Below are 12784 nucleotides of genomic sequence, written 5' to 3'. Positions count from 1 at the left end.
TAATTCAGATAGTTTTTTTACTGACCCCCCTATCCCCCTCTTAACTTAATTTGGGAAAAATTGTTTGACGCATATGGATATGTAAAATCGATGTAGGATAAACAAAACTTGCAGCAAGTTCAACCCCCTACCCCCAAACAATTTTAATTAAGTTTTTTATCCTTCATTGATCTTTTGATGTCGTTCCTTACTTATTCGACTAATTAAAAAACTTACATGTATATTTTATTTAATCATCTACCGTGCCGCATGTGGAGCAGGATCTGCTTACCCTTCCGGAGCACCTGAGATCACCCCTAGTTTTTGGTGGGGTTCGTCTTGTTTATTCTTTAGTTTTCTATGTTGTGTCATGTGTACTATTGTTTTTCTGTTTGTCTTTTTCATTTTTAGCCATGGCGTTGTCAGTTTGTTTTAGATTTACGAGTTTGACTGTCCCTTTGGTATCTTTCGTCCCTTTTGCAACTGTCCAAAATAAATTTAACAGAGCCAATCTGCTATGAACATCTGCTCATTTAAGCCAAAATCATTATTATCTGACGCAGAAAAAAACAATGATAATGTTCTAGATTTGAACAGGAGAACAGGAACGTATTGTTTATGAGTATTTCCACCTTTAAATTACAGATAAAACAATAACAAAGATACCCGTATGTATCAAACAATGTTAGCAGTAATAGAAATCAAGCCGTTACCGGTCCTTTAATGGCTAGTATATATAGGAAGCTGCATTATAATGGATATTTCATGCAGCATCGCCATAAACAGTACACGAAGACATGTTTAGGTATTGCTTACAGTAAATGTACTAAATTGTGTCATACAATGTAGTAGTCTCCGTCTCAATACCGAATAATGAAGAGAAAAAAAACGTCTTCGTTTTCACGTTGTTTTATTAAAACTACATTTGTCACATTAACCAACAAGCAATCAATCAATCATTTGTCATGCAAAATATTCGAAGCAATTGTTCAACAGTAGTGTAACAATATTCTCTATCAACCTGTGTGTTGTCCTAAATGGACAGACTTAAATGACATTGCCCAAACTTCAAGCATTCTATATGTAATGGTGGTCACTTTTTTTACTTGTCTATATTCTATCTATTTGGGGGAAATTGGTTAGGCCTTAGTATTACTTATAGTTCCGTAACTCTTTCTTCCGAGACTGGCCATGTTATTATTCTTGTCGGGACTTCCTGCTTCTTGCATGTGCCCGACATCCGACCAGGCCGGGCTCGTTGTCCCTAAGAACTATAAGTATGACGCCACTCACCGGGTGCAGGGCTGTGTACGCTTAGGATTTACCTCCTTCTTAAAATTTACAAGTCATTTATACCTCAGTCAAATTCGATTTTTTACTTAAGTACTATATAGTACTATATATAGCTGTGTTCAACCGACTTAAGTCAGATTGGAAAGATAATTGAGAATAAGAATAATAAAAGAGAATATGAGAAGTTAATGCTTTCAAAAAATAAAAATATTGAGGTAACGAGAAACAAAATGAGTAAATTCACAATACATCCCTTTATACAAGTTACAATCTCTGAGTTACCTCCCTTTATGTTGCAAATATGAAAAAATGGAACAAACAATATACGAAATCTGTAATTGTAAAAGCAGTAATTAAATAGGGCAGCAAAAGTCTTAAAAATGAAAATCTCTAATCAGCGGCAAAATTTGCACAGAGACATGCACTGTGTATATATGTCTCACTGAGATTTTCACAATTCAAAATTTTTAATGTAATCCGATTTTCGTATGAGTAGTTAATGTACAGTTGTTTTTTTCCTCTGCGACAATGCTTTCTCAATAAAACATTTGAACTACAAAAAAAATAATCCGGATATATACGTCGCCGTTACCGCTTTTGTGGAAAATATATATATAAAATTCAGCCAATGAAATTGTTCGACACATACGCTTAGCAACACGACGCCATCAACTGCTGCATAATATTTTTGATTTTAAAAAAACGATAAATTTATAAAATTTCCGTTATGGATCAGACAAAAAGACCCCTTCTAATTCCCCCAGAGTTCGGAACATATGCCGAGAAACATGGAATATTCGATTTATATAAGGTTTGAATATAAAACGTTGATTTCTTATTTTATTTTCACAGGCACGTAAATAAAAGTAAATGATTACCATGTTACTATTTTGTCTACTTACAGTAAGTTTCTTGAAATGATGAATGTCACTTTAAAGCTAAATGATAATTCGGGACAGGTTCTTGCTGACTAAAATATTGAATTTTCATACTACATACATGTCACGTATCTTTTCACAACAACTATTCAACATGTGCAATAAGAACTTAAAGAAGAGATATGAGATAGCAGCAGAACATAAAATTAATATCTAGCAGGATCATTACATTAACTCTCTTGAATGTGCTAAACAGTCAGCTCAAGGATGCATATTATAACTTAACCAAATACACATAAATGTAAATATATACATTGTAACGTTGCACCACTGGAAGCAAGTTAACTCGTACCAACGGAAACTCGTACCATGTTAACTCGTACCAAAAAAGTTAACTCGTAACACAGGAAAGTCGTACCACTGCAAACTCGTACCATCAAAAATATATAAAATATTAAGAATATTTTTTGTAAACTTAATAAAACTAATGTTGAATTACTTGAATTTTATACTGGATTTTATAGACAAAAATACGATTTTTTTTTCTAAAAAGCTTTATTTTTTAAGCTGATCTTTCAAAGTAGTTATAATCCAGAAGAAAGAAAAAAAATTGCTTTAACTGTACCTTAAGTTGAATATCTATATCCAAATTAAATTAATTAATGCTGTAATCCATGATCACACATTGAATGGTTTGTTTACAATTGTTGAAAGCCATGTGCTTTTTGGCGGGAAAATTCGGGAACAGGAAACGGTTACATTTCATTGTAACTTGCTATTTATAAAAAGTAAGAATTTCATTCATGAACAATTACTTTGGAATGATTAAAAATTAAATTCAATAATTATCAGTAAAAGTTTAAAAAAGTCTTTTCATAAGAGACAACAAAGCAAATCTGCCACGGTATTTTCTATCCAAATTTTTATAGACAGGGAACATTAGCTACAAATTGGTCATTGTACTTTCAAATTATATACATTTTACAGACTTGAGAGGTATTGAGTGAAAGTAAATTACATACATCATAAAACAACATTTAAATGCATTTAAATAAGTTGGTACGAGTTAGCAGTGGTACGAGTTTGCAATGGTACGAGTTTTTGTAAAGTGGTACGAGTTGACGTTGGTACGAGTTTACAATGGTACGGGATAACTATAATTCGCACCACTTCCAGGATGAAGCAATACATGTACAATGTATGTTGATCCGAAACTAGAGAGCACCTGCTAAATATAGATGTAGAGACTAGTGTTGTGTAAAAATAGTATCATTATACCCCCGCTTTAAAAAGGGGGGGGGGGTAAACTGTTTTACCTCTGTCTGTCCTTCCGTCCATCCATCCCATGAATATTTTTCGTCGCATTTTTCTCAGGAACTACAATACAAGGATTTCTGAAATTTGGTTTCAGGGTTTATCTAAGTCAGCTATACCTTGTGATGCATTTTCAGATTGATCACTTGACAATTTCCTGTTTACCGAACACTTGTATGATTTTACACATGATAGCCAAGTTGAAAATTTTCGTCTCATTTTTCTTAGGAACTACAATACAAGGATTTCTGAAATTTGGTTTCAGGATTTATATAAGTCAGCTATACCATATGATGCGTTTTCAGATTCATCACTCGACAACTTCCTGTTTACCGAACACTTGCATATTTTTACACTATTAATATTATCCACTTGCGGCAGGGGTATCATCAGTGAGCAGTAGCTTGCAGTTTCACTTGTTTTAGATGATATATATATTTTTTAAGTGAACTATGTACTGTAACAATTGAAAAAAGATACAATAAAATTAAGTAAAATATGGACTGTAATACATGTAATAGAACATAGATATATCATTTAAGTGAAATATGGACTTAAAAAAACCACTTTCATAACATTAATTTATTCATCTACATGTACATGTATGCTTTATTTAAAATGAATCAATGATCAAAACTTTAGAAAACAAGAATGTGTCCAAAGTACACGGATGCCGCACTCACATTATCATTTTCCATGGACCGTGAAATTGGGTAAAAATCTAATTTGGCATTAAAATTAGAAGATTATACTATAGGGAACATATTTTTTTAGTTTCAAATTGATTGGACTTCAATTTCATCAAAAACTACCTTGACCTAAAACTTTAACCTGAAACTCCTACTTTCATTTTCTATGTTTAGTGGACTGTGAAATTGGGGTCAAAAGTCTAATTTGGCTTTAAAGTTAGAAAGATCATATCATAAGCAACAAGTGAACTAAGTTTCAAGTTAATTGGACTTCAATTTCATCAAAAACTACCTTGACCAAAAACTTTAACCTGAAACTCCAACTTTCATTTTTTACATTGTATGATAAATGGACCGTGAAATTGGGGTCAAAAGTCAAATTTGGCTTAAAAATTAGAAAGATCATATCATAAGCAACATGAAGTGTACTTAGTTTAAAGTTGATTGGACTTCAGCTTTATCGAAAACTACCTTGATCAAAAACTTAAACCTGAACGGACGCACAGACGAAAGGAGCCACAGACCAGAAAACATAATGCCCCTCTACTATTGTAGGTGGGGCATAAAAACGAAGATATGTAATGACTTTAATTGTGAGTTACAATGTTACAATTTAGTTAATTATACTTTCAGAGACTAATGGAACAGTTATTGATCAACAAACCCTCAGACCCATTAGCATTTCTGGTGGAATTACTAAAGAGGGACAACAATGATGGTATGGATTGTTTGATCAACAATCTACTGGCACTTAGAGCAGTGTTTTTCTGCTATTTTTTTAAAGAAATAATTGTTAAACCCTTTATTTGCTGTGAATGTAAATTCTTGTTTGTTCAATTGTAAAAAAAATGTTTGAGTAATAAAAATGACCATAAAAAAAGAGACCTGCTGTAAATTCAATATTTGTGAAATTCTGAATTTATGTTTAAATCTTCAACAATAAATTTCTTTCTAGATTCCTATCAATTTGTAAAAATTAATGGTGTCACTTGAATTAAACCTTATTCCTATCAATTTGTAAAAATTAAAGGTGTCACTTGAATTAAACCTTATTCCTATCAATTTGTAAAAATTAATGGTGTGACTTGAAATTCTTGAATTAAACTTAGATTGTAATTATTGTGATGTTCATTGGGCCTTAAAAACCTTTTTTTCTTCAAATTGTTTTATGGAGATATATATATATATATATATTATATACAACTCGTCTTAACATCAACTCAAACAATGTTAGATCTGTAAATTTGCTTTTGCAAATTGTTTGGTCTTCCCTCGCCAGGATTCGAACCCATGCTACTGAGATATCGTGACACCAAATCGCCTGCATTGTAGCTGTCCCGCTAGACCACACAACCACCTGGGCTTCATTTATATACATACATATACAGCTACATGTATTAAATAGAATAGCTTTTATTAAAAAATATTTTTTTTTTCTACTTTCAGTTCCTCAAGTAATAATTCTAGGACCTCCAGCCTCTGGTAAGAAAACAATAGCCAAACTTTGTTCCAATAAACTAAGAACTGCACACCTGACAGAAGACAATATGGTTGCTGAAGCTGAAACAGACACCAAAGTTAAAGTACAGGAGATGATAAAAAAGAAACAGGTATTGCATCACAGACCAGTTGTGTATAAACAAAAGGAGTGTACACTCAAGGAAACAACTACAAAACAAAACTAAATTCAGCTTTCAGAATAGATTTTAAAACCACATTCCCAGAGCTCTAAATCTTTGGAAAATTTGAGTTAACTTAAATTATGTTGGCATTTAGACATCATTTTTACAGGCTTGGTCTTTTATTAACATGAAGTTCATAGGTACATGTAGTTTATATTGATGTACCATAGTAAGACTGTCTTAACAGAACATGTATCTGTGAGAGTTTGAAACAATTCTAGTAATGACATGAAATTGTTCTGTGAGAGTTTGAAACAATTCTAGTAATGACATGAAATTGTTCTGTGAGAGTTTGAAACAATTCTAGTAATGACATGAAATTGTTCTGTGAGAGTTTGAAACAATTCTAGTAATGACATGAAATTGTTCTGTGAGAGTTTGAAACAATTCTAGTAATGACATGAAATTGTTCTGTGAGAGTTTGAAACAATTCTAGTAATGACATGAAATTGTTCTGTGAGAGTTTGAAACAATTCTAGTAATGACATGAAATTTTTCTGTGAGAGTTTGAAACAATTCTAGTAAGGACATGGAATTGTTCAAATTCATTTTTGCACTGTTTTATCACATTTGTTTCACAGTTCATAGTTGATGGAAAATTATCTATACTTTTAACTGAACTATTATTTTGTGAACTCTTTCAATTCTGTAATCTCAAGTTATCAATAAATCATCAGCAGTCAAACATAATACTTTAGATCCTACTTAATTTCACAGGTTGTTCCAACAGAAGTATGGGTTAAGATATTAACTGACAGGATGAAGCTGGCTGACTGTATAAAGAAAGGCTGGGTCATGGAAGGATTTCCTCAAACTAGAGAACAAGCTTTAGCATTACAAACTGCTGGTGTTTATGCAAAACACACAGGTATGTCAAACATAGAAGGATCTACTATTCAAGTTGAACACTATTACTGTTCCTCATGTGTACTTGATATGACAGAAGGGGTGGGAGGCAGTGTTTACCAACCAACTTTGTTAAAAAAAATGTACACATACATATTATTAGTTTTTATTGATCAGGACTGAAGTCTCCTATAGATGATGGTCTTTTTGAACTTTTTCAGGGATTACTGTTTTTTGTTGCTACAATATTGTACAGAACTTGGAAAAATAATGTTTGATTTATGGATACCAAATGTGGTTGAAGTTTATAATATGTATAATGTGAAAAGATAACCCCTAACTTGTATATAAGTAAATTTATATAAAAAAAGATCTGATGAGAAATACAATTAAACTGTTTCAAGATTGAAGACAAACGTTTTCTCTTTAAAATGGCAAATAACAATACATGTTATCACAAATAGTTTAGAAATTACAAATAGGTCGGGTGGATGGTTAAGGCCATTGTGGATGGAATCATGGTAATATATTTGTGCCTTATACTTAATTATTCCCAACAACTTGTACATGTTAGAATATTCGTAATTTTGTTTATATTTCAGTTATATTAGATGCACCAGACACTGTGTTGATTGAGAGAGCACAAGGTAAAAGGATTGATCCAAAGACAGGAGATATTTACCATACTACATTTGATTTACCCACAAATCCTGAGATCCAGGGACGTCTAGAAGAAGTTCCAGGTTATAAAGAGGAAGAAATGGTACAAAAACTTATAGAATATCATCGCCATATTGATGGAGTGCTAGATTGTTACCAGAAGACTGTAAAAACTATCAATGCTGATCAGCCTAAAGCTGATGTTTTCTCACAAGGTAATTTAGATATTAATTGTTTGTTTTATCTACATGTACAAGAGTAGTGAAAGATATCAAAGGAATATTCTAACTCATAAGTTGAAAAGGAACAGACAATGCCATGACAAAAAAACTCAGTTGTCTATGGTTTGGTTCATAGGATCCTGATGGGTGATATTGTTTAACCTAATAATGCAGTTATAAATGTTTTACATTGATATTGACCTTTACATAACTTGGGACATTGAGCTATATTTTAATTAATTTTCAAAGTAACTATTTACATTAACTACCTTGTCAGAATAACACTGAACCATTACAGTATGTAAATAAAAACTTCATGATCTAAGTTCTTAACAAACGAAGTAAACAGCATATACAATGTATTTTTTTTAATTTTGTTGTACATTGTAGAGCTTTTTTACCTAGCGGACTACTGGTATGTCCAATGTTTATGTATTTTCAATTGCATGATTATTTTACTTTATATTTTCAGTATACACATATCTATGTAGAAACCCAAGATCTAATGCACCACACACACCAAGGATTGTATTGCTGGGACCTACTGGATCAGGGAAAGGTGTCCAAGCAGCTCTCCTGGCCAATAAATATAATATTGTTAATGGTATGTATTAGACAGGTTGAACTGTAAGCACAGTGTTACTGTGTCTAACATGACCTGACTATGAGTATGGCTGATAAAAATAAATTATATGCTTGTTTGTGAGCTTTAAAAGTGTTTTAAAGGACCTTCGGTGTTGATTCAGATGTAGTCAGAAATTATTCCAATAGACCCATGTATCTTGTAATAATTTAATCATTTACACTGACATATTTTTTATTCTATCAAACATTTATACTTTCCAGCTTAATTCTGGCTGTGGTTGAGCTAATGGAACAAACCATGATAGATAAAATAATCTTTCCGTTTTCCCTAAAAACAGATTACTTTAAGCCTTATTTAAACACAATTTTGTCTGTTTTCAGTATCATGTGGACAGTTAGTGAAACAATCCATAGCAGATGAAACTGATCAAGGAAAAGCTTCTATACCTTATGTGGACAAAGATATGATGGGTGAGAAACATTTATAAATATTTCACAGAAAGCCCATAGGGAAAATGTATTTTCAGATTAGGAATCTTCAGTATGATTAAGGCATAAGCCATGTTTGAAATTTAATACCAATTTGAACTCCTAATGTTCACTTTTACACATGAACTGTAATATATTTCAACAAGAAAGAATGAAGAAGATGGTATAAAATTAAATATAATTGAATTACTATCAGATTTTCAATAGAAAATAATATCCATAATTGTTGTGACTAGTATTTTGGAGTAAAATATTCTGCTTCTTTCTTTGTCTATTAGATGATTTTTTTTAAAAACCACTTTTCTACACTTAATAGAATATTAGGTAAACACACTTGAATGCTGTAACGGTAAAAAATGTTGATTTTTATGATAAAAAATTAATTGTTACAATTATTTCAGACATTTTAGAAACAATTGTCTGTTGAAGATTTACATAAAGATTTAAAATTTTGTGGATTGTCTAATTACCAATGCATTTTGATTTGTCTCCCCTTTTCAATTTCTTTGAATAGCTTATTCATACCTAACAGTTAAAATATAAATTAATCTGTTTTTCAAATTTTGTGTATGTATAAGATAATTGTATGCCCTATACACATTGGTAGATCATCTTATGTAAAACAGAAATACTTTGTTCTTTTAGTGCCAGATACAATTGTTCAGAAAATAGTGAGCAACAGATTGTCCCAGCTTGACTGTGTCAGTAGGGGATGGGTGCTACATGGTTACCCCAGGACCAGAGAACAGGGGGAAATGCTGGCTAAAGAAGGATTTCTTCCAAACAGGTAAGAACCTAATACTAAAGGAACTCTGTAAGTTGTACAAGTAACATGCTACAAAAAGGTGTACAAGTTCAGCAAAAAAGAACGTCAAACTAAACTCTGTAGCATGTTTACTCATGAACAAGGAATCCATTAGAAATGCTTACTTTAAAGGACATCGCCTCAAGGTTGTAGAACAGATATTTAATAAGCTCAAAATATTCAAGTCAAATTTCTAAAGTTATACAAAATGAAACAAAAACATTATAAACAGATAAAATTTCCAATACACATAATAGTTTATTACATCAGCTATTTTTATGCCCCACCTACGATAGTAGAGGGGCATTATGTTTTCTGGTCTGTGCGTCCGTTCGTTCGTTCGTCCATCCGTCTGTTCGTTCGTTCGTTCGTCCGTCTGTCCCGCTTCAGGTTAAAGTTTTTGGTCAAGGTAGTTTTTGATGAAGTTGAAGTCCAATCAACTTGAAACTTAGTACACATGTTCCTTATGATATGATCTTTCTAATTTAAATGCCAAATTAGAGTTTTGACCCCAATTTTACGGTTCACTGATAGAAAATGATAGTGCAAATTTCAGGTTAAAGTTTTTGGCTTCAGGTTAAAGTTTTTGGTCAAGGTAGTTTTTGATGAAGTTGAAGTCCAATCAACTTGAAACTTAGTATACATGTGCCCTATGATATGATCTTTCTAATTTAAATGCCAAATTAGAGTTTTGACCCCAATTTTACGGTTCACTGAACATAGAAAATGATAGTGCAAATTTCAGGTTAAAGTTTTTGGCTTCAGGTTAAAGTTTTTGGTCAAGGTAGTTTTTGATGAAGTTGAAGTCCAATCAACTTGAAACTTAGTATACATGTGCCCTATGATATGATCTTTCTAATTTAAATGCCAAATTAGAGTTTTGACCCCAATTTTACGGTTCACTGAACATAGAAAATGATAGTGCAAATTTCAGGTTAAAGTTTTTGGTCAAGGTAGTTTTTGATGAAGTTGAAGTCCAATCAACTTGAAACTTAGTATACATGTGCCCTATGATATGATCTTTCTAATTTAAATGCCAAATTAGAGTTTTGACCCCAATTTTACGGTTCACTGAACATAGAAAATGATAGTGCAAATTTCAGGTTAAAGTTTTTGGTCAAGGTAGTTTTTGATGAAGTTGAAGTCCAATCAACTTGAAACTTAGTATACATGTGCCCTATGATATGATCTTTCTAATTTAAATGCCAAATTAGAGTTTTGACCCCAATTTTACGGTTCACTGAACATAGAAAATGATAGTGCAAATTTCAGGTTAAAGTTTTTGGCTTCAGGTTAAAGTTTTTGGTCAAGGTAGTTTTTGATGAAGTTGAAGTCCAATCAACTTGAAACTTAGTATACATGTGCCCTATGATATGATCTTTCTAATTTAAATGCCAAATTAGAGTTTTGACCCCAATTTTACGGTTCACTGAACATAGAAAATGATAGTGCAAATTTCAGGTTAAAGTTTTTGGTCAAGGTAGTTTTTGATGAAGTTGAAGTCCAATCAACTTGAAACTTAGTATACATGTGCCCTATGATATGATCTTTCTAATTTAAATGCCAAATTAGAGTTTTGACCCCAATTTTACGGTTCACTGAACATAGAAAATGATAGTGCAAATTTCAGGTTAAAGTTTTTGGCTTCAGGTTAAAGTTTTTGGTCAAGGTAGTTTTTGATGAAGTTGAAGTCCAATCAACTTGAAACTTAGTATACATGTGCCCTATGATATGATCTTTCTAATTTAAATGCCAAATTAGAGTTTTGACCCCAATTTTACGGTTCACTGAACATAGAAAATGATAGTGCAAATTTCAGGTTAAAGTTTTTGGTCAAGGTAGTTTTTGATAAAGTAGAAGTCCGATCAACTTGAAAGTTAGTATACATGTTCCCTTTGATAAGATCATTCTAATTTTAATGCCAAATTAGAGAATTTATTCCAATTTCACAGTCCTTTAAACATAGAAAATGATAGTGTGAGTGGGGCATCCGTGTACTGTGGACACATTCTTGTTCCTACATCACATAAAAATCCAATCCTATCTTAAAATTAAATTATTTAAAAAAAAAAAAGCCAAAGCAACAATAATATATTTGTATAGTAGAAAAAGGTCTCATCAAGTTAGAGTTTATGATGGCATCACTTTTATTTCAGAGTGTTTTTCCTCAATGTGCCCAATGATTCAGTGATAGAGAGATTAACATTACGATCCACCGATCCTATCACAGGAGACAGATATCACAGTCTTTACAATCCTCCACGGACACAGGAAGTCAAGGATCGTCTCTCTAAACATACAAAAGACGAGGAAAGCAAGGTGAAGGCCAGGTTATCACAATATCATGCCTACGTTGAGGAGTTAGCAGACTTGTATATACAAGGACAACAAATTAATGCAGACCAAGACCCACATACAGTGTTTGAATGTATTGAAAGTATGATTGTCAATCCACTGCCGAAAAAGTTTATGTGAAAAGGAACAATCAAGCAATTCTGTGATATTTGACCAGTTATGTGACAATTTATGTTGACCTTTATTTATTACTATCCTGAAATAAGATATTGAATATCATCTTGACTTGAATTTTAAAATGATGGATTATTACACTTGATACAGCATGAAATAGTTACGACAAATGTTATAATTGCAACAAGAATAAGTTACTTGGATATTAACAATTAATTTTAAGCAATGTTTACAAAGACATCATTGTTGATAAATAAGAAGACATGACATCAGAACTTTTTTTTCACTGCCTTGTAATGATGCTTTTTCTTTACAAGTGTCCTTTATGTTGAAAGATATATTATGTATAAAGAAACCATAAAATAAGCAGTGGTAAATATTGCATTTATCTCAACAACTATTTAATCAATATATTTTATTATGGTATTTTGAGTTGAGAATTTATTTATATGCCAATTAAAAATTCACAAGGTGGTTTCATATCCAATTTCAACAAGAGGCTGTCACAACGATAGCAAAACGGATTTATTAGCATTTATTTGTGTCCTGGCAATATTACAAGAACCATTACTGATGATTGATGAAAGTGAAAATCATCAATATCAAATTTGACCTCTATTTTGTCATCAGTATCAACATATTGAAATTTGAAAAGCTTAGATTGAATGGTTCGTGAGTAAATGCAACAACGTGAATGGAAACACCATTTTACGATCTTTCAAGAACCATAACTCCTGAATGGTAAAAGTCAAAATCGTCATTATTGAACTTGACCTCTATTTTGTCATCATCAGTAACAACATATTGAAATTTGAAAAGCTTTGGTTGAATGGTTCATGAGAAAATGCACAGACACGACTGGAAACACAATTTT

At 32.0% G+C, this 12784-nt stretch overlaps 1 protein-coding gene across 1 annotated transcript; it reads left to right on the top strand.

The window, feature by feature from the left end:
• Positions 1-1917: 1917 nt before the first annotated feature.
• LOC143063267 (adenylate kinase 8-like) lies at positions 1918-12205 on the top strand. The gene is made up of 9 exons (XM_076235311.1): positions 1918-2083; positions 4787-4871; positions 5600-5763; positions 6553-6703; positions 7284-7556; positions 8035-8166; positions 8529-8618; positions 9282-9423; positions 11598-12205. The coding sequence occupies exons 1-9, from the start codon at positions 2000-2002 to the stop codon at positions 11914-11916; spliced, it is 1440 nt and encodes a 479-aa protein (XP_076091426.1). The 5' UTR covers positions 1918-1999; the 3' UTR covers positions 11917-12205.
• The last annotated feature ends 579 nt before the right edge of the window (positions 12206-12784 follow it).

This window comes from Mytilus galloprovincialis, chromosome 2, assembly GCF_965363235.1.
Source record: "Mytilus galloprovincialis chromosome 2, xbMytGall1.hap1.1, whole genome shotgun sequence".
In the NCBI taxonomy this organism is placed as follows: Eukaryota; Metazoa; Mollusca; class Bivalvia; order Mytilida; family Mytilidae; genus Mytilus; species Mytilus galloprovincialis.
The sequence above is the reverse complement of the archived record's forward strand: the minus strand, read 5'-3'. Positions and strand labels throughout refer to the sequence as shown.